Here is a 22,024-nt window from a genome sequence, read left to right as displayed (position 1 = left end):
CGACGTTAGGATGCTGACAATTGCAAACCAAATAGACGAATGCGGATCAGTTTCGACGTTCACCTGGATCTTCGCGCAGCATCTCTACTCAATCTCCAACCCGACACAATCCTCATTCATCAGAACCACGTGTCAAGCTTGTTCCTGCTGCTGAAGGTGATGCCAATTCCACCTTGAGATTGCAAGACACATCAGTACCAAGAAGCAATATATTAAGATCGGATCCCTAGGTAAATCTTCTCAGGTACAGGTGAAATGTACATTTGAAGTTAATTTCAACTCATCTTTACTCTGTCTATCAGTGTTTTGATGTAAATGTATGGAGCAACAGAGCAGGTGCTTCGAATCAAAGTCAGGTGAAATTAAAAGAAGATGGCGATGAGCTAAGGTGCGCTATGCGTTATCAGCCCTGTTAAGCACCTATCGCCATCACCTATAAAGGAAGCCTACTGTAGCATCATTATCTTCTGGCGTAGACCTCGTGGTCACATCTTTGCCTCCGATTGTTACTTCCGAACCGCAAACATGGTTGATTTCACTGCAGTGGGATTACTGCACTGTGCCATCTTCATAACATGTGAGTATTTTGAGGACAATTGGCATGCTAACTTGCTCAATTAATGTGATTTATTGCTAATGAAACTGGCTGCGGGCCTAATTGTAAAGGTTATCATGTCAAATTAGAGACTGGACGCCGAAATGATGTCTTCGCGCAACCCGGTTTCTCCTCTTAGACATTTCCTTGATTCCTTGAGTATTGCAGTCAAGATCACGCCTTGAATGTTCCAGGGTGCACTCTTAAAGCAGTGGCGGCGTAGAAACGCAAGCCTTTTCTCATGTTGATTCTGGAATCTGTGCGGATGTGATTGTAGCCCGGGGTAACTGCATGTGCGGACGTAGGCGACTGATTTTTGAAATTCAATACCAGAATCACATTTATATTGGGCTCACACCCGAAGACTTGAAACTGGGCTCCTCCATATAACGTCTTGATAAAATATCATGGATTGGCGCCTCATGAAGTTTGCTTTGCCTTGATAGTACTGCATCGATTGCAATGGTATCTTTGGCGCAGACTGCTGTACATACCAAGAGTGACTGGCAGGTGTATTTTCCCACAATGTCTTTGAAAAGTTTCAACATTCCGTTCTAAATTTCGGGATGAACCAAGATAAGACATGTCTCTATGACTTGTAATGGAGACGACTACAGATAATATAGCCAACAGATGTTTCTGTAGAAGGTTTGTTAAGGCAACGAATATGTGGAAACTTCACCCTCGTGGAGCAATGGAGAAAACTAAATTGTGCCGTACCATCACTTCCGGTGCAGAAATCGGCTTATTTCATAGCCCTGATTCTGTGATCATGGTAAATATCGCCATATCGTCGAATCACAGTAGAGCCTAAGAAAAGCATCACGACTGCCATATTGTAAATAAACCCTTTCTTCATGTGCCTATGCGTTTGCAAAGTGCTCAATCCAGGCCGTTTACATTGGAAACCACAGATAAATATCAGTTCGTCGAGCGATATTTGGCGTGAAATTCTGATTAAACTACCTGATCACACGCGAACCTGTTCCTGTTCTATAGGCTACCTGTTTCAGCATTGAGAGAGAAGCAAAAGAATCCCAGAAGGTTAATGACTTGTTGAAATTGTAAAAACTTCACAAAACCGCGAGTTTAAAAACTTTTTCCAGGCACCTTGACAGATCGGCAACTCTAAACCACATTCGGGTATAATGGTTTTCACAGTTCTAGAGTCTGGTGCAGCCAAACTTTGCCTGCTTCTAACGTACAATGATACGCAATCATATGTACCAACGGTGCTGCCAAGTCGATGAAACTTGTCGTAATAATGAAGTTAAGCATGAATTGGTTAATTTCTGCATGTGATAGCTTCCCGTTCTCTCCCATTTCTGGTTCAGACTCAGGTGCGATGTTTTGATGAGAGCATCTACCGACTGTTTGTTTCTTCATCCAATTGTTACCTCAATATATTTGTGAGATCCATGTAACAATAAACCAACACGGGTACTTATTTAAGTTCAGAGTATGTTATCAAAGTTTTTTTTATGAATCCACACTCCACACCAGGTTTGTGCAAAGCTTCTCCGCCTGTCTTGAGACGACCCGTAGAATTCGGCAAGAGACAAAGATCCCGTGATGAAAGAGCAGACGACCCGACCGAGAATGGACGGCAGAAGCGCTTCCTGCCCATCCCAAGGCCACAGTGTGAAGGCAAGGTAGGTTGAATAAAGGATTTTAATGCCACAGATTGACCCTGGACCACCTGTTGGGTCTTATGTCCTGGCTCATCAAATCCTAGTCCTTCCACTTAGGCCGTTGGATCGTTTTGAAATACATGTATACTCGCACAAAGTAAGTGTATTTTTAGAAGGAAGTGACTATTTGGCAAGCCCGGCTCACCAAACAGCGCCTTTTTCTGCCCAAGATGGAGAGCCGAACTCATGCATATTCAACCATCCAGGAGCTTATTATCATTTGTGGCAACACGGTCAGCAACACCGGAGTTACAGTGAAACGCCTTTAGAAATGCACACTAATGCATTTAACATGTTTATCAGTTAAATCACGTTTATGACTTTTTTGTAAATCCATACAGTCATGTACATGTACATGCTTCTTCATGGATTATTGACCAAAACCCGAGTTTGGTAACAGAAATTGAATCGAGAGCGGGAAGTCGGCCATTGTTAAATATGCGCATATAAATTCGAATATGACGTCACTGCTCTCTGATTGGCCAACATGTTGTAACCTCTCCGGCTCGCCAAAGAGGGTAGTATTTTTGCCCTGTTTGGCAAGCCCGGCTTGCCGAACAGGGTGGCTTTTTAGTGCTGTTTGGCAAGCGGCTCTCCAAACAGAACAAAAAAAGATGCCTGTTTGGCGAGCGGCTTGCCAAATAGACCCGGCCATTTTAGAAACAATCCAGTGTCTGCTGTGGATGAGTCCTTCTGGCAGGATTTCTCAGGATGCAATACCGAGGATACTGAGCCCTACTTAAATATGACAAGATTGGAGTTGGCCAGCATTTACCATACACTCCGAATGCAGAGTGGACCGGCCTCGTCGTGTAGAGGAAGGACGATCAGGATGACGAGATGGACAGCATAGTAGTCTACCATTTCCTTTTCTGATACAGTTTTTTTTAAAGAAGTATTGGGAGTAAACGGCCAGAAAGAATGCCCTACTCTTCTTTTAGAATGTACAGATCACCAAGGCCCAGAACATCTCAATGGCGCGGGTGGACATGCTCCGTGAACAGATGGAGTTACAGGGCCTGGGGGCTTACATGGTCACCAACAAGGACGCACACAGCGTAAGTACTGAGATTTGCCATCACTTGATTTCAATTGCTGACAGAGCATTTCGTGTACGATAACATACATGTATCAGCTTTCGGGCATGCATGTATGTTCGCTTTCAAAAAACAAGATGACACTCACATCGGGAGCCGGCACCTCAGGAAAGGTTTTCAGCACAGTCTTGAAAATGCCGGAAAGATCTACAAGATCATGTCTAGTCATCCTGAAGATATTACATTGTATGGTGAAATTAGCCGTAATGCTGATACCCACATCTAAACACATTCTACTAGTACCGACTCGTCACCACTATGGTCAGACCCAATATTACCGTTTCAGAAATCTTGAGCTGATATTTTGTCCGACTACTCTGTGTTCCATACCTCATTTGTGATTACCTCTCTAACTCCAGGACGAACAACTACGACCATACGACAGACGAGCCAACTATCTCTCTGGTTACAGTAGTGAGGGTAACGAAAACATTATTCCCCTGCACTGTTAGTGCAAAACAAGATTATACATTCATTTTTCTGTCAGAAAGTGCTTTTTGGCAGACTGAATCCAATATCATTGGGATTTGTTGACCATGCAACGCTCAACATACCTAACCTTAGGCCTACTAAATAAGACGTTGGGGTAGTGCTATCCTATTGTCGATCGTAGTCGATTTTAGGAATCTGTGTTGTTCCCCTTGGGAATCTGCCCGATCGATCCTCAGACAGGAATAAACTGGTGACTTCTACATCAATGGTTGCTTTGTCTTTTCAGAAAGTGTCCTTGTTATTGTGACTAAAATGTACAGCGTCTTCTTTGCATACGGAATCCCGAATGCTGACCAACAGATTCCATGTAACTGGCAGATCAGGCGACCCGGTAAGTTGAGGAAAAATTTCGCCATCTTGGAAAATGGAATTTTATATTAATTTTCAATTTTATGTTCTTTATCATCGTTTAAAAAAGTACTTATGTACATTTACACGTCGCAAACGCCCCCGCATATAACTGTTAGAGGTATAGTGTCGAGAAACTGGGTCACTGTCTCTCTATATAACGTGTCGCGCACTTATGTCAACCTATCACCTTTTTGGGACCATGTACATGTTCTTTAACGTTTTCGCAATTTCAATTTGATTAACATTCTGTTTCTGATGTAGGGTCGCTGAGTGTTGGAAGTTTCTTGAGTCGCATTGGGGAAGGTGGCAAGGTTGGGTTCGACCCTCTGGCCCTCAGTTATAACGATATTCAGGAATACAGCAGCGTGCTACTGGATGGGGGACTCATTCCCGTCCCAGTGCATGAGAACCTGGTGGATGTTATCAGGAATGAAACAGACCCCGAACCAAGGACACCACTGTTGGTTCATGACATTAAGTATGCAGGTATATATACACACATGTACCGTCGTGCGTTAATATAAGGTGAACTGAGTATTCGCGTCCCTCAAGGATCCATTCTTGCACCAGGTTTGATCTACATCTGGAATCATAACTACGGTTACCAGTGCCTGACGCAGGCTAAGCAGGTTTCTTTTCCCTTTTTGTTTAAGAAGCAACAAAGCCATTAAACCTTTTTTTAATCTCATAACATGTCAGCAAAAATGGATGACAACCTCGTGTCAACAAGTGAACGGAGATGAGGTAGAGATGAATGTATGTGTGATGATGAAATATTATTGAGTGGTAGGGAATGAGGAAGATACTGTGCTAGTAAAGGTAAAGTGTACATGTACATGTAATAATGCTTTGGATAGACCACCAAAGTTTGATGTTATCATTTGATAATATTGGTCAGATCTGAACGTTCTTTGTTTCAGGTCGGACTTGGCAGTCAAAGGTAAAGCAAGTGCGAAAGGAGATGAAGTTAAGAAGTGATGTGAGTGCAGTTGTTCTGAACACACTTGATGATATTGCATGTAAGTAAATTCATTCTATCAGTCGACTCGGGAAGCTGAAGTGTAGAGCAGCATGTTGCCTATTTACTAATCATAAGTTGTATACATGTTCGTCCGTGGATGTGCACTGCCCCCACTGTTATCGCCCCAATGGCGATACCGGGCGCGGGTCTACTGGTCTTGCACTGATAATAACGCAATCTTATTCTCTCTAATGTCTTTATATTTCCATCAGTTATACTTTATTGCTTGATTGATGACTGATAGTTGATTGGTACAAATTTTGTACTTCCTCTTATACCCGCTTGTCAATTCATAAGCACATTAAATCCGCCCTATACGGATAAAATGTATCATCGAAATTTGAGGACCTCTTCCTCCGGTAGCAGACGATGGCTTGCGCCTCTGACGTTGTGGTCGTCGTTGACACACTCTGTCTTCGCCGTACGTTTTGGTTTAAAACTGTCTTTGGACACGACACCCACCACATCGCCATGGTCAGTACGTACGCGATTGAAGAGTTGGCTGAAGTTGCAGGTTGAGTAGGATTCGGAACCATTAAGCCCACCCCAATCAACCTTTTTTATTTGAAGGGTTGTTCAACCTTCGAGGCTACGACTATGAATACAGCCCAACATTCCTATCGTTTGCCATCATTGAACTGGAAAGAATAAGGTAAGCTAAGTTTATCGTCCAACAACCGCAATTTTTACAGTTCATTTTCATGTGTCGCCGCAAATCACTCTGTTTCCAATCCTTTTTCAGACTTTACATCAAAAACCGGGTATACAAGCTGACAGACGATGTTGTCAAACATCTGAACCTGAGCGATGACGGAAAATGTAAAGACCCAAAGTCAACATACTGCGTCTCGGTGAGTAACAGAGTATGCTTGTGCAAGGTGGTCATTAAAAGTGGCCTTTTTCATTTCGAGAGAATATGCGAGAAACCATACTGTGGCTAAAGGAAAATGCGTCAGGACAGCAAAGTTCACTGGTTTATTGGCCTATTGGCCATGTCACCCTTTATGGTACTACCATCATATCAGGAGAATGTTACAAACTTTGTTTTAATCTATGTTAATTCATTGTTTTCACAAAAATGGCCCATGTCCGCCTTCTTTCACTGACGTTTTCAAATTGTGTCAGAGAGCGAAAGTTTCACTTTGAAATCAAAGTAGATGTTCTCTCGCACTTGGTTGTTAAAATTCATCCCAGAGGTTCATCATTTGACTGTGATGGCAAAGTCAGTCTATCAATATCGACCAATACACATATAGCGTAGATGTCTTTTTAGACAATGCAAGTAAAATAAAACACGATTAAATGTTGTGAGAATAATTGTATTGAAGTCCGCGAGTTTTCCAAACATGACAAAGCCAATTCACCGTGTGTTAAAATCGCCTCGGGTTATGAAACAGTCTCATTTTTTCTGTACGATAGAGTTTCGATGACTGATTTTGAGAACTACACTGACACAATGCTCCAAGTTTCGATTGCTGACTACTGCACTTTATTCAGGATTCATTTGTTTTTATTTAGGGAGGATTTATTCGAAAAATCAAGTGACCCGCTCCTTAATACGTAGATCAATATCGAATTCGTCCATTCGCCGTTAATCGGATGGTTTGTTATAATTGTGTTTAGTGATCGTTTTCAAATAGTCCATCGAGTGTTGGGGAATGCTTGAGTGTGGCGTTAATAGCACTCTTCGACGTCGATTTCATGATACATGTAATTTCGAAAAAGAAAAAGAATGTTTTGCACTTTTTTTATCTTTGAAACTAACGGAGTTCAGTACCACACGAACATTCTTTCAGTGTCGACAGGAGCTGAGTTTGTCACAATCAATGCCATATTCATTATATCCGGGAAAGGCCACATTTTGGGGGGAAAGGGGTGAAATTCGAATATTGTAGCGTAATATTGCGCTACATACAGTAAGCCCTTTGTCAGGACGACCAGATTGCACGACCACGCGAGTATTGATACGTCGACTGAACTTTGGGCATTTGTACATTACCCCAAAGCAGTAATGTGTACATGTGCCCTGGTTTTAGTTAGAATTGAAATGCCGCGGTCGTCCGAATTTAATGAAAATTGGCAAGCTTTGCAACGTATCATATCTGTTCATGAAGTTGGGAGTCAACCCCGGGAGTCTAAAGCTTTGAAAGAAGCGGCTTTCATAGCTGACCTTGACCCTCACGCCGCCATGACGCAAGGTCAAGGAAGAGAATGGAAGCCTTGTCAGAAAACTTTACTTAATAATGTAGATGACTCTCGATCCACCACAAACTTTAAACTGCATATGACTGGATATGCTTTTCTGTACGCAAACACGGCATTGTTCGCGGTTTCAGATTTAAAATGCGCTCTGTTCTGCGTCTTGGACAATTCGTGTACAATGTTTGTTGTGGGCAGTTCAGATACCAATTTAAATTGCGAACTGAGCTGGGAATTGGCAAGCAGTGTAGGAATTTTGCATATGAAATATAGCAGAAAATGTCGAAAATTTATTAAAAAGGTATGTAATGTATATCATGTTAATTGGTGGTCTTGACGAATCAAGGGCGATCGCAGTCACAACACCGTTTGAGTCCGTTCTTTCGTTATGGTGGAGTGAGACCAAGTTGTGAATGCGACCACAAGCCTTGAGAATTCACATGGCCCTGGTCACCAACTAGGAATTCAGCATTACCATTTAAAGTGAAACCAAGTCGGTGCAACCAGAGTTAGTCCAAATTAATAACTATCCGACGACATCAGCCTTGATATTAATGCAAATATTCTTCTGACGTTCGGGGGGGGGTGCTTTTTTTGATTATTCATCAACAAATAAGCTTTAACAACCAGTGAATTTACATGTGAGTTCTGTTGATAAAGTGACATAACTGTCAATGTATCGTAGTTCGAGAGGTTTTAGGTTTGTACTTCCCAGAAACACTTAAATTCGCACTATAACGTCCTGACTCCCAAATCATGAGTGTAGCTAGCTGGGGTACAGGGGCCAAATGTACCCCTAAAGAACATAAAAAATGTGAAAAAGTGATTTGGGCCGAAAAGTTTCAAAAAGTGTCAGTGCGCCCCCCCCCCCCCCCGACCAAAAAGCTAGCTACGGCCCTGATCGATCATTTCATTCTTCCCCGGCTTCCACATAAGGAGATCGTAGAGACGTCAAGAAAATTGAAACGGAACTTATTCAATAGTTTATCATTTATGCAACCATAATAAATTACCTTTTCTTCTTGAAGAGTAGATTCCTGCGATACAGGGTGGGGGGTGTAGTGAAGATAGTACCTCCCATACGATTGAAATGGCCGAGTCTAGTGTTCTACGATGATAATTGCCCGCCTCATATTGTATCTTCAGAAAGAACTATAAAAACTAGTCCACTTTCTGCTGCTGAATCAGACACTCGTCATCATGGTCCAGTTGCTATAGTAGTAGTACATACTTATGACAAATTCACGAGCTCATTTAAATTGTCCCACAACTCGACCGTTCCATTGCGAAACATTTACACAATTCAGGCCTTAGCGTCGCCTTTTATTTTAGCGATAATAGGCAAATTTAGCAAGTTAGTCGCTTTTAATACGAAAACGGGTCGCATCATCAATTGGAGGTTGGAAGGTAATGGAAAATCTCAATGGCGAATATGTAGGTCTTCAGATAGGCGGAAGAAAGCCCGAAGCGTTATGGCACAAGTCTTTAAAAAACAGATGAAGGTATATTTTACGTGTTCTACGCCCGGAATTGGTCTAAATCTGATCATATATGATGTACATTTACATGTAGACTTGAAAAATAAGACGAAACGTTGTTTTTATTTGACTAATGGTTCTGTGTATTTTGTATCTCATACGCCACAGACGAAAAATGCTTTTGTATTACTGTCGCAGAATTTCTTTGCAATGGTTAAACAAATGCGCAGACCCAGGCAGATGAATCTACTGGTTTACCGTTTCAGCGTAGCGGAGGGAGAAAAATCTCGAATAAAGTTAGCGTGTCCTTCCCCAAAAAAGCGATTTCTTGGGATATGCAGGCTAAGTCACAACGGAATGATGTTCATTGCAGCTTTTCGACCACTTTCATTTTCGCTTGCGTTTGAATTGCAGAGTAAATTTGTTGGTATTGAGTGTTTTCATTTCGTGATCAAGCTACTTGGTAAGAGGTCAAATTTCGATCTGAGGGATTTTACATTTAATTCCATTGGCCAAGTGTTTCACACTGATGGCAGGTTTGAGTCGGCCGCGACAAAAAAGAGGACTTTTAGGAGAGCTATTGTTTATATTCTGGTAGTTGAAAATGTTCAAATTAGTAAACGCAATCATTCACACTCACAGAGCAATCTCGAAGAGGATGTCGTAAGTGCGTTACGGCGGAGTCAGAATAATTAAATGGCGCAAAACGAGGTTTAGAAACACAGCATTCAGTGTTACCTCATCTTTGGAGAAAATGGCGTCATTTTTACATTAAGTTTCGTGCAACGTGCTATATATCTAAAGTATGCAACTGCCACTGAAGAAGTCCACTTATGATATACGCCCTACAACATGGAACTTAGGGCTCGCGATAAAAGGGGTTCACCGAGATCAGTGTAAGCGGTCAGACCCGGTCTAATTCAACCCGCTCTTGTGCCGCTTTTCTGAAGACTCAAAGACATTGATTTATTGGAATTTAAACCCACATATACCTCACGCCATGCTTTTCCCTTTAAGGTTGAGGAGTACGGAACATTCCTGGAAGATGTCAAGAGGCTCTCCACTGACCCCGAGGTGCAGTTCGTGTGGATAGACGCCGTCAATAATGCGGGCATCATGCTGGCCATTGGCGAGGTGAGAGCAAGACTGTTCCACTTACCAATACAACGGATACTAGAAACCGCTTCAACACTAATAGCAAAACTCTCTCTGTCCAATAATGAGTACATCCGTTCGTCAAAAAATTGAAATCGTTTCTGCAGCAGGTTCATATACATTATAACGGCACTTTATAACGGCATTGTGTACAACTGAATTTCTATTTTTCTGGACCATCTGTAATTACGAACAGCGTATATATACCGGAAGATTCATTTGGTGAAATTCAATATCCAACTTCGGAAGGTAGCCTACAAAAGCCTACAGATTCGTCAAAACAAAAGAAACAGCATTACTACTTTTTCTGGACCACCAGTACGCCGTTCGTAATTACCTGTGGTCATTACTGGTGATCCATTCGGTGAAATTCAATATCCAACTACGGAATGTATAGCCTACGCAGCCTTTAGATTCTTCAAAACAAAAGACAAATACGAATGACTTAGCAGTGATTAGATGTATACATAAGGTGCTATACATTACAGCAAAAGGTCCATGAGGAGTTGAATCCTGTGTCATTTATGAAATGTGTGAAGAACGAAGTGGAGCAGGCCGGTATGAAAAAAGCCTACGTGAGTACCGTTCTCGCCAAAAGTATCACCCCTCCTGCTCTTCGAGAGTGAGATATATGTACGACACTTCTAAGAGAAGTCGTGATTACAGATACGTGTAACGACATTACATTTAAAAGTAAGTCATTGGAAAGAATTGTTTTCCTCCGCAAGCAACCACGATACGGTATTTATGTACTACATGGGCCATGTTCAGCTTCACCGCCTGGCCTGCGGGCGTCGATTCCCTATTAATCTTGCACCTGTGCATCGCAACTGACAGCGCGCTCCTTGCGTTGCAGTTGAGGGACGCAGTGGCGTTCGTTGACTTCATGTCTCGGTTGGAGAGGGAAGTCAAATCTGGCATTACGTGGACGGAGATGACGGCAGCCAAAGAATTACTGAAATACAGAAGGTTAGACCCTGTTTGTGGAAACAACTTTCCGAAACCATGTATTGTCGAAATCCCAGCAAAATGACAGCTTCAGACTTAATCTATTTCAGTGTTTTCATTATGGTATTCCTTTTCACCAATAACGTGACGACTAACCAAACGAAAACCAGTTGGGGCCTGCTCTTTTGGAGAGAACACTGGCACACATAAACACTCACAGACACTATAATGGTTCCGCTTCCGCTGGCGGTAATTGTGATAATAGCATGTTACAAGTTAGTCACAATCTACTTGGAGCCAATAGATTATATACTGTAAAATGAAGATGTACTCCGATATGAAAGAGCATTAGGAAAATGCTTGGCGGTTGTTATGCATTTTTGCATTACACACCTTCTGATCAAGAGTTCATGATGAGAAGTAGTCTCATCGTTCCCATTTAAAATCCTTCTATTTTGTCAGCTACTTTTTCCAGACGTCTTCCACTGAATATGGGTGCGTCCTTCGAGACAGTGTCGGCCGTGGGAGAGCATGCAGCCATCATTCATTACCAGGTTAATAATGACTCTGACAAACCTATCACCACTGAAGAAGTGTACTTGGTGGACTCGGGCGGCCAGTATCTGTAAGTCTCCATTCTCTGTATTTGGTTTAAGAAATTGACACCAAACTGTAGGTATTGGTTGTCTCACCAAACGACGAGAGGGGAGCTAAAATGAAATAACAGCCCCGCCCGAGCGGCGTTTGGTCAGACAACTATTACGCGCGGACAGCGATATATTATATCAATTTCAATTCTAAATCACTTCAAACTTCAAACTTCAAACGTCAAACATACAGTGTAACTAGTGCGTTTTAGAATACTAGTACTTTTCAAAACCCTCCTACAGGTTTTTTTTAATATTTCAGGGATGGCACTATTGATGTCACTCGGACCCTCCACTTCGGGACACCAAGCGATATTGAGATTGTAAGCATTTAGCAAGCAACGAACAAGAAACATAGCACAGATGTTTTATTTAGAAAGGGCATCAATGATAGCCGACACAAAGCGTACTTGGCTGTTATCAAATGCGTCGACTCGTATTTTTCCATACACGTTACTTTCTTGTTGCTCATATAGATTCCATACCTTTCGCCGGAGAAGGGTTTACATTCTCCTCTTTCGCTTCATACATAATTGATTAAGAATCGAACTGAAATCCATTTCCAGTGCTCAGTGTCATCTACTTTAAACTAAGACAAGATGATGCTGCTGATTGGAAAGTAACATTTGGACCCAGGCTCTTTTAAGTATCGAGTACATGTACATTGCACTATCCTATCGATGATCATAGTACATGTACAGATACATGTACCATCGTCTCCATACTTCAGGACACATATACAAGGATTCTCATGGGTTCCATTGACGTAGCATCAACGATATTCATTCCAGGGACCTACGGTAAGACGACTTTAAACAAAAATGACAAATTCCGTCTGAGAAGGACCAACTGAATATTAAAAACTGTGCTTCCTGTATATATTGTTTTTATGTATGAAATGAAGTATTACACTCTGTTTCCTGTAATGTTTTTAAACTTGAACTCATTCGTAAGTTTTTGGACATGTAGTGGAGTCAGATCAATATGCCGATTACAGGCCGCAATGGATTCGGCGGAAACTTTTGACCAAAAGTACTTTTAAAGGCATGCCGACTTCCGGCAGTGAATGTCAATACTATAGTCAAGGCTGTACGCACAACGACGGTAGACCGGCATGTCTAAAGGGGGAGAAGGCACAATTCTGGCAAGTCTATTCTGACCCGCAACCGGTACATTAGTTTGAAGTCCTTTTAATTTACTAATTCAATGCCCCGTAGATCGCTGGCAAAAAGATGCTGCAGAATATCCAGAGATACCCTTCCTACAATTACCGACCACGTAATCAGAAAAAATTACAATAATATATATGGTCACCTTTCAGGACGAGAACTCGCTTTCGTTGCTCGACGATACCTGTGGGAGGGAGGTTATGATTTCTGGCACGGGGTTGGTCACGGTATAGGTCACTTTCTCCATATTCACGAAGGTTAGAATTCCTTTTACTCGAATACGCTTGGGGGGCATTCCCCCTAAATCCATCTACAGACATGTACGTGTATACCTTCACGATTATTGTTACTGTTTTAACTTACAACTCTAAATCTCTAAGACGTCGAAAAACCTCAAAATACATTTAGCACTTTCTGTCCCTCTTCTGTCCTGGTTGTTGAATGAAATTCCATCCCTGCCGAAGGAAGGTGCCGTTATAATGCGCTTTTCCTCTTGCAGGGCCGGTCAATTTAGATATAAGCCTAACTGATTTTATCAACACAAGATTTTTTGAAGAAGGAATTTTCCAAACTATCGGTAAGTGCATGAATGTGTATGTTTTCCTTATATCATGATATATGCTGTGCTGGAGGCAGGAACGACCGTTTATTCTATAAAAGAGCCTAAACCAACATGTTTATTACAGGTATTTCCAATGCTATTACATGTACATGTATATCTAAATTGTCATCAAAAATATCATTTTGCATTCAGATAACTTTTTAGGCTGGTTACTCCAAGGGGAGAAGTAACTCACTAATGTTGATATCTTGGTGTCGCTCATCCTTACAGAACCGGGATACTACAGGCTGGGGAAGTTTGGTATCCGACTTGAGTCAGTGGTTATGGTCACTCAAGCAGTCAATCAGGTGAGTGCCTGAGGATTAGTATACACTAAAGCCAGTCGTGGATGGGAGAGAAAAATCAAATCGTAAGGGATCAAAGTGGTGGTGATTAAAAAAAACTCCGTTTACTTCTATACGTTCCCTTTTGTTGCTAATGTGATTGTGATGTGACTCATTTTCCCAACCGAACTTTTCCTTGAAGTCCCTCTTTGTCCATACACGTCCCCTTCTAATTGCTCATTAGACAACTAAGATTTTTGTTGCCAGTTGCAAAATAGTGTTTGAGGACAGGTTATTACCATCATTGTGGAATCCACCCAATAGCTCAGATCTTAGTGCATGCTGACATAGTGGGTGGTAGATTGGAGGATTTTATTATACTGTTTAACCTTTGTTCTACGATCACTGCTCTGCCTTATTTCAGACGCTTGCAGATCGCGACTACACCACCCACACCCAACAGTTCTACAGATTCGAGACAATATCATTCATTCCTTTTGAGCCAAAAATGATCAACTTTAAAATGTTAAGTCCACAACAGGTGAGGTATTAATAGTATAGAAGGGATGGTTTACTGTTGCCTCGTTAAATCTGTATGAAACTGCTTCATGATTTTTGTCAATTTTTTTAACCCGTTGCAGTTTGTTTGGACTTCTTTCCTTTCTTCTTCAGATCACATGGCTAAATGAGTACAACCGCCAGTGTAGGTTTAGAATTGGCACAGTGCTCTGGAACCAGGGGAAAAAACTGGCATATGATTGGTTAATGACGAAGACGGAACCAATACTAGAGGAACGGAACTGTCAATCGTCGGCTGCAAGTGTCTTCACAAGAATATTTGAATTGTGTTTCATATTAACCTGGAGTTTATTAGCTGTCTTGTAGTACACATATTTTAAATAAAGGCGTTTTATATATGGTGTATCATGTCATTGTCCTTACACACATAGGATTGCTGCCCGAATCATAGGTGCTTTCAGGATGAACGAATCTAACACTGATCCGAGATTAGAGCTAGCAGACCTGCATAAACATGTACATATGGGCCTACTATAATATCATCTCCACTTTCACCGGCAATAGAAAAATTAGATGTAAACATCTCTCCCTTTGACGTTCAGATAGTACTGTAGTGTAGGCCTACTACTGTACATGCAAATGTGAAATGAAATATAAGTGAACATACATTTACGTTAGTGCAATAAAAGACAGATTAAACTAACTACAGTTTTTCGTTCTATATCTTCTCTTCAAAAATAAGAAATTGAGACATAGGAAGGTAATTAAATCAAGAAAGTTCAATGAAATTGAGTGAACGCAATAAAAGACAGAATGTCTCAACGACGACCACAACGTCAGAGGCGCAAGCCATCGTCTGCTACCCGAGGAAGGGCACCTCCAATTTCGATGATACCTTTTATCCGTATAGGGCGGATTTAATGTGCTTGTGAATTGACAAGCGGGTATAAGAGGAAGCACAAGATGTCAGGATCAAAATTATGTATCATAAGCCTAGAGGTTCTGTCCATTGTCGGAGAAATATGTGTTTGAAGCAGTCGACTAAATCTGAAGCAGTGATGAAGGGTGCACCCCTGTCGTCCACTGTCTCACCCGTCGTTCAACTTAAAGACCTCTACTGTTATAATTCCTTCGAAACCCGAGTTAAAATGGTTTCCTAGTGATGCTATAGATAAATATTGACAGATTTAAGTCAATAATTCCTACTTATTTTGGTGTTTTTGTGGTGTATATTACTTTTATTAGGCCACAGCTCATGCCCGGCCTCCTGTCCGAGAATAGGGGAGGCCTACTTTCGTTTTAAGTCATTTTGAGAAATCCGACAATTGCATTGGGTGTGGCATCTCCGACTTGTCCTCATTCGTTTCAGATTGTGATGAGGGGCAATTGGTTTCACGAGCTGTTTGCAGGGTTTTATCCCCTCTGTTCGAATATGCTGACAAATTTGTAATGTAAGACTTTGTTTTGATATTTGTATGATCAATCAATAAAGCAATCAAGCATAATATATATTATATATTTTTAAGAAAATATATTGACATTTGAAGAATCGATTGCGTTCTTTTCTTAATTCTTATCAGTGCATACATCAAAGACTAGTAGACCCACGCCCAGTATTGTCACTTCTGATAATGATGCACTGTACTCCATATTCGATGATAATGCCCAGTCTGGCATAAATTGTCGAAAAAAAGGCATTCTTTCCAACCCAGGCAGACACACTCCAAGACTATGGACTTGATTCAATAACACCAACGAAAACTTGCTAAAATAGAGCCAACTACATTTATTGTCGCTTTGACATGTTTGAGTCGAACTTTGTCATAAAAACACAGTTAATTTGGTCCAGGACATTAATGTTATTTGATTAAGATATTGGGCAACTGACAAATTGGTCGAGCCGTGCTCGTCAAAGATCCTTCTCAGTGTCTCAGTTAATACAATCGTGAAAGGGTTTTTTTAAAGCCCATAGGCATCATTGACCAAAATTCAATCTTGACATCTACAAGTTTAAAAAAATCTAGATTGAAATAATATTAATATACTAATAATATTAAAAAGAATATTATACCTAATTCAGCAACAAAAGCGTAAATTCATACAGAGTCAAGCAAATTCCCCACCCTTTCTCTACCTGGGGGAATGTATGTCCTGAAATAAAAGTCAGTTGAACATATAAAGACAAACCATCAATAGCTTGCTCATCAGATAATTAACAGATTAGCCACTGGCCAGCTGGGAGGACATTCCTATGGGATTAAACTACCTGGATAGATCTCACCATCTGTCCCGTGGCCTTTGAAAAAGAAGGCTTTCCTACAATGCGGCCTATTGTAAGGATCTATAACAATGTGGATTGGAACACCCCTTATCAACTCTCCCTCGTTTGTAAATGCTCTCTCGCACCAATATTACTTGAATTTGATTTCTCTCTGCTGATGGAGTCCTAACAGGTTACATCACTGTGAGAAAGCCTTCATACAGTGTCAACATTAATAAGGTTTTCACAAGAGTGGATTCTTCCATGTTTAACAACACTCCTTTTGTCGGAGATAACCATCTTACAGTGTTGACATGCGTAATATATTTTAAGAGTGTGGTCTTTGATATGTTTCAATACGCTGCCTTTGTCAGATAATTCTCTCTTACAGTGTGAACATTTATAAGGTTTTCCACCCGGTGTACTCCAAATACATGTCTCTTCAGATCACGCTCATGGGAAAATCCCTTCTTGCACAAAGTACACGTGAAAGACTTTATACCTGTGTGAATTCTTCTAACATGCCCTCTCAAGTTACCTACCTGAAAGAAGGCCTTCTCACAGTGTGGACATTGATGAGGTTTTTCACCAGTGTGGATTCGAAGATGCGCCATCAAGCTGGCCTTTGTACAGAAAGACTTCACACACCTTTGGCATGTATGTTGTTTTTCCCTGGTAGGCATATGAGTTTTAACATGATTTATCAATTGGTACTTGCGCGGAAAAGCCTTGTTACAGTGTTGACATCTGAAAGCTTCATCAGTGTGAATTTTAATGTGTTCAATTAACTTCAACATGCATGGGAAAGGCTTCATACAGACTGTACATTCGAAAGGTTTTTCACACGTATTGGTTTTGACATTCTGTCCTGCAAATTTTTTCTCAAACCAGCCACAGCGGGTTAACATGTGTACAGTGAAATGATCTCTCCGTAAAAAGTTCTTTCCACATCTTTGACAATCATAGGTGCTGCGATTGGACTCTCTTCCTAAGTTTATGGTACCATCATCTCTTATTACCCCACTGGGACGATCTTCCTGCTCAATTTGATAACTGAAAGATCCATCAAGTTCCTGGAAAGACACAACACAGATAACTTGTGAAATCAAGAAAGTAGTTAGCTTCAGGATCACTCACGTACGTTTCCATTTGCAATGTTCATTGGTGCAATGGGCCCCTCACCCGACAACCATAGGACCTGAGATTGGATTCTATTTCTGCAGACAGGGATGTCATGGGACCATCATCATCCATTACCTCAGTGGGACGATCTTTCAGTTGAATTCGATTATTGGCTAATTCATCGAGTCTCCAGAAAGACACATCATTCAATATTTCGCATTCTGGGTGTTGCAGGATGCTATCATAATAATGCAGTTTCCTCTACATTTGATCCATATCCCTTCTATAAACAAACAGCAGGCAGGCATCACTTTTTGATCCTACAACTATCCTGTTAAATACTTAAAACACATCCAGGACCTCATTTTGTACTGTGTACAACATCAAGTGTTTGGCTGAAGTTTTTGGCTCAATCACATATATATTACCAACAAAATGAGACCAGAATGAATGAATGAATGATTTATTCATGTGCAATAGTTTTCTAACCCAACCTGCACTAACATCACGAGGTGTCATCATAATGAATTTAGGCTAATTTACAACTTGGGCTAATCAATCAAACACAAGTCCTATACTAGTCTTCCTGCCCGACGACTAACAATACATATGATCTTGATTGATAAGCTTGTGAACTACCGATAGCAATTTAAAGTGCTGCTTCTAACAATACATGATATTCAGCTGCTTGGCTCCTATACAAATAGCCATGCAAGACTCACCAAGAGCTGTGTTGCGACTGTCTGCACAGTTTATACCATGTTCAATCATTATCAAATATCACCAGGAAATTCAAAATGATTGGAATAATTTGGATAGTTTTGAAGCTACCTATCGCAGGTTTACCTTTTGCCTCTCGGCTTGGGCGGCCGAGCCAGCTGCAGCAGAGGGAGCTCTCTTGCTCACTGATGGTCTCTTCGATGGACTCTCAGAAAGAGCTCGCTTTGATAGGCCTTGTCGCTGTGTCTTTCTAGCAGGTTCACATCCATGCGATAGTACAGGGTTGCGAGTTGGAGGGGACAGCCAAGAAGGGTCAGATTGATCTGAATCATCAAATTCTGGTCCGTAAGCCGTGTCCGAATTTACCAAATCCTCTGTCCCTCCCTCACGATGATCACTACTCGAAAACTCACTAGGATCAATGACCTCATCATGCGAACCAACTTGTTCTTCACTTGACACAACTGGAACTGGTTGATTGGAATGACTGTCGGCGTTCAATGATTGCACATCGCAAGAGGGATCGATTTCACATCGTTCCAGGACAACTGAACAAGTCTTTAGATCATAACTCAGCCTTGTCGTTGATTTGTTTGTCTGAGGTTGTGTGCTCGAGATTTCACTGCCTCCATCAGTACTGGATTCAGGGTCAAAGCCAAAATCTTCCGAGGTTGAAGAATTTAATTCCGAAATCAGAGTTCTGAAAACATTTCTGAGATTACTTTTATGAGGCACGGCCATTTCGGACATGTTCGATATCGCATGTGACTGAGTAGGTGGCTGGGTTGTCTCATCATTTACTGGTAAGGGTACAGGTAGGATCACAACAGGCATGCCAGGCACAGTTTTCATCACAGGCTGGTTTCGAAGGGCTGGGTCACTTGCATCAGAAGAGCCAGTCATTGTATTTGGCAGTGCAACAGCTGAGGTGTTGGTAACATCATTACGCGAGATGTTATTGCTTGGGTCAGTAAGGACAACTTTCTCCTCAGATGTCAATGCAGCAGAGCTACATCCAGGATGGTCTGAACTTAGATCTTCAGATGTCATCTGCAGATGACTAACAGAACTTCCCAGCTCTTTTTTCATGGCCGAAAGTCTCTGTCCGGCTTCTTCATTCAACACAACGAATTCAGGCAAAGTGTTACAGCTTTGGGTGGCTGGAGGTGGTGATGATTGGACAATGGAACACTGTAATAAAAAGAGGAAAAACATGTACTTTCTTGACTGTGAGTGTGAAAGAAATATGGTCTCAGTGATAAAAAACTGCCATCATACAAGTGAGATAAGTACTGACCTACATGTACTCGGAGACAGTCATATGGCTGCCTCCAGTCTCCCTATAAATATGCACTTCGAAACACATGACTGACACACTCACCTGCGAAATTTGCTTACCATCCTCCGGCACATCTTCCCTTTTCACAACGTGCAAGACTGTCCCAAGGGTTCTGTCCTGGGCATTTACGACCGCGAGTGCAGCAGACAATTCACTCTTAAGGTTCTGATTCTCCATCTGTGCAGCAGACAATTGTGCCTGTAAACCCCTTTGCTCTTCAACAAACTTTGCTCTCAAATCAATTTTTTCGTCGATGAACATAAGTTCTGTCATTTTCTGCTGTTGCTTCAATGCTGCCAAAGCCTTGTTTTTTCCACGCAGGGTGTCCTGGAGGTGACATATTTCCGAGTTCTTAGCCTCCAAAACATTTTCTATTGACTCTGTCGCAATAGATATGGCAATGAGTTCAGCCGAGTAGTGCTGAAGGATTGACTGGAAATGCTCCCCTTTGACTTTGACGTCTTCTACCATGGACCGCAGACGCCCAGTGGTGGCCATGTTGTATGCATTAAACCAACTGAAAAAGGATCATTAGTGGTAAATGGAACTGTAAGTGTGGATGTGATGATAGAGAAGACAGGAAAACAAACAGTTTTTAGTGTGGCCAATATTTTGCTTTGGCTGTATCACTTAATCGTTATCTGTCAGGAGACCACATGCAGGGCCAGGGGGCTATCAGGTAGCTCGCTTTTTTGTCTTGGCTTGGGGGGGGCAAAACAACATTATTCGGCGCAACTTAAGGTCAATAAATGTGGCCATGGGGGCTTTGGCTCTCCCCCTCATCCTCTGCTGGTTAATCAGCATCCATCCATAGCCGGCCTAGGCTTTGCCCCTAGGTTTCGGGGGGAATTATTGGCTTAAAGAGTTTGCGGGTCTGGATAAGTGGCCTGTTCACAGGAAGTATAGGCCTATTTCACCCGCAGGCATTTGTATTTGTAATGGAATTTGATGCGAGAGACTATATTTCCGTTTTCACCACCACCCATGCACTAGGCCTATGTATGTAGTATACATGTAGGCCCCTATGTATTGTAATGACATGAAAAGTAGTATTTTCTTCATTTATCATCTCATTTTACTCACCTTAGTATGATAGCTCTTAAAATCTTGGTTTTATCGATTTACCAACGACTGAGCATCTATCAGTATCATTCCAACAGGGCCGGGGAGACAAAATTGGACAATTAACGTTAGGCGCATTCAAAAACATAACACGCGCCACGTCGCGATTTGTCACATCCTCGATACACACATTGAGGGATGTCGGAGTTCTTCTAGTAATAACAGGTGACGCCACCGTTCAAGAGTTCCTAAATGCGCGCGTGGATTTGGTTACTACAGGGTGCCCCAGAATTATTTTCTCTTGCACAATAGAATTCTACAATCTTGACACTGAGGCGCTGATTTCGTTCCTTAAATTTTGGCACTGGGGCGAGTTTGTAGAATTCTATTGCGTATCCATTGTGTAAGGGAAAATAATTCTGGGCCACCCTATAGTAGTTAACAGTTTTAGATTTTTTAAAAAGGGACGACCCCCTGTAGGATTTGTGAAGGGGGTCTGGGGGGGGGGGGGGGGGTCCCTGCCTTGGGCTTCTGTTAGCCAGGATTCATACTGGTGATAAACCATTCAATGGGAACTCAGGTTAATGTGATCATCTGAGGAATCGAATATGGATTCATACTGGTGATAAACGATGTAAACTCAAGTGACTGTGGTCATCCGAGAGATGTGGATTCATCATCATCAATGACATCATCATGTCCCGCAGTCATGCGGTCATTGGGGCGACCCTAAGCTGTTAACGATGCGACACCACACGGTTCTGTCCTCGGCGAGATGGATCAGGTCCCTGGTCTTTCTTCCAGTCCAGTGCGTCACGTGCGTCATCAATCCAAATTCTCTTTGGACGGCTATGTCGGTAGCTCCCCTCCACTGTGCCCTACAAGGTGGTATTTGCTAGTGTTCCCTTGGCTCTCGTGACACCCCGAACCACCCCCAGCTTATTCTTCTTGGCAACGGTTAGGAGGCTGTCGTGATGCCCGATGTACTGGTTGAACCGATCTCTTACTTGGATGTTGGTGGTGTGGGATGTATAGTCTATGTTGCACCGGGTTGGTGACAGAACAGAAGGCGCTGTTCTCAATCTAAGCTTCCACATGACCAAACGGGGCTCAAGGTCATATATTAACCCCTTATGATGTCTATAAACGGCATCACACTCCCTACAGGACATCACAGTTCATGCACATCCCCCCCAGATGGCGCACAAGCAAAAGCCACCAGACTCTGAAGTCCTGGTAATCACCGTCATACTCCCTCAGCGTTTCTATTACCT

At 41.9% G+C, this 22,024-nt stretch overlaps 2 protein-coding genes across 6 annotated transcripts; one reads left to right on the top strand and one right to left on the bottom strand.

Annotated features, from left to right (window-relative positions):
- The first annotated feature begins 484 nt into the window (after positions 1-484).
- Positions 485-15,677, top strand: LOC135488646 (xaa-Pro aminopeptidase 1-like). Of its 4 annotated transcripts, XM_064773291.1 has the most exons (20): positions 485-577; positions 2,099-2,247; positions 3,228-3,344; positions 3,743-3,803; positions 4,102-4,206; positions 4,488-4,712; positions 5,147-5,245; positions 5,818-5,899; positions 5,990-6,098; positions 9,942-10,058; positions 10,568-10,654; positions 10,936-11,048; positions 11,503-11,652; positions 11,937-11,997; positions 12,405-12,474; positions 12,996-13,100; positions 13,343-13,420; positions 13,676-13,752; positions 14,153-14,269; positions 14,401-15,677. In XM_064773291.1, exons 1-20 carry the CDS (start codon positions 526-528, stop codon positions 14,611-14,613), a joined length of 2,187 nt encoding a protein of 728 aa, XP_064629361.1. In that variant the 5' UTR covers positions 485-525; the 3' UTR covers positions 14,614-15,677. The 4 variants fall into 4 exon arrangements, with proteins under 4 accessions (XP_064629361.1, XP_064629364.1, XP_064629363.1 ...); XM_064773294.1 differs by lacking the exons at positions 485-577; positions 2,099-2,247; positions 3,228-3,344; ... (4 more) ...; positions 5,818-5,899; positions 5,990-6,098 and adding exons at positions 6,818-6,849; positions 7,497-7,747; positions 8,475-8,948; XM_064773293.1 differs by lacking the exons at positions 485-577; positions 2,099-2,247; positions 3,228-3,344; ... (4 more) ...; positions 5,818-5,899; positions 5,990-6,098 and adding exons at positions 6,909-6,957; positions 7,362-7,747; positions 8,475-8,948.
- Positions 15,678-15,813: 136 nt separating this feature from the next.
- LOC135488043 (zinc finger protein 408-like) lies at positions 15,814-20,895 on the bottom strand. Of its 2 annotated transcripts, XM_064772421.1 has the most exons (4): positions 20,772-20,895; positions 19,731-20,205; positions 18,476-19,540; positions 15,814-17,580 (listed from the first exon to the last, which is right to left on the bottom strand). In XM_064772421.1, the coding sequence occupies exons 2-4, from the start codon at positions 20,184-20,186 to the stop codon at positions 16,861-16,863; spliced, it is 2,241 nt and encodes a 746-aa protein (XP_064628491.1). In that variant the 5' UTR covers positions 20,187-20,205; positions 20,772-20,895; the 3' UTR covers positions 15,814-16,860. The 2 variants fall into 2 exon arrangements, with proteins under 2 accessions (XP_064628491.1, XP_064628492.1); XM_064772422.1 differs by lacking the exon at positions 15,814-17,580 and having other exon boundaries at positions 18,148-19,540.
- Between the last annotated feature and the right edge of the window lie 1,129 nt (positions 20,896-22,024).

This window comes from Lineus longissimus, chromosome 5 (assembly GCF_910592395.1).
Source record: "Lineus longissimus chromosome 5, tnLinLong1.2, whole genome shotgun sequence".
NCBI lineage: Eukaryota > Metazoa > Nemertea > Pilidiophora > Heteronemertea > Lineidae > Lineus > Lineus longissimus.
The sequence above is the reverse complement of the archived record's forward strand: the minus strand, read 5'-3'. Positions and strand labels throughout refer to the sequence as shown.

Bases quoted from the DNA above. Each gene is read 5' to 3' on its own strand.
- LOC135488646 (XM_064773291.1), top strand. From the start codon at position 526: ATGGTTGATTTCACTGCAGTGGGATTACTGCACTGTGCCATCTTCATA. The intron at 4,207-4,487 runs GTAAGTTGAGGA...TTTCTGATGTAG, and splicing joins CTGGCAGATCAGGCGACCCG to GGTCGCTGAGTGTTGGAAGT. The intron at 12,475-12,995 runs GTAAGACGACTT...GTCACCTTTCAG, and splicing joins ATTCATTCCAGGGACCTACG to GACGAGAACTCGCTTTCGTT.
- LOC135488043 (XM_064772421.1), bottom strand. From the start codon at position 20,186: ATGGCCACCACTGGGCGTCTGCGGTCCATGGTAGAAGACGTCAAAGTC. The intron at 19,541-19,730 runs GTGAGTGTGTCA...TTTTTATTACAG, and splicing joins ATGGTAAGCAAATTTCGCAG to TGTTCCATTGTCCAATCATC. The intron at 17,581-18,475 runs GTAAACCTGCGA...GTGTCTTTCCAG, and splicing joins CCCAAGCCGAGAGGCAAAAG to GAACTTGATGGATCTTTCAG.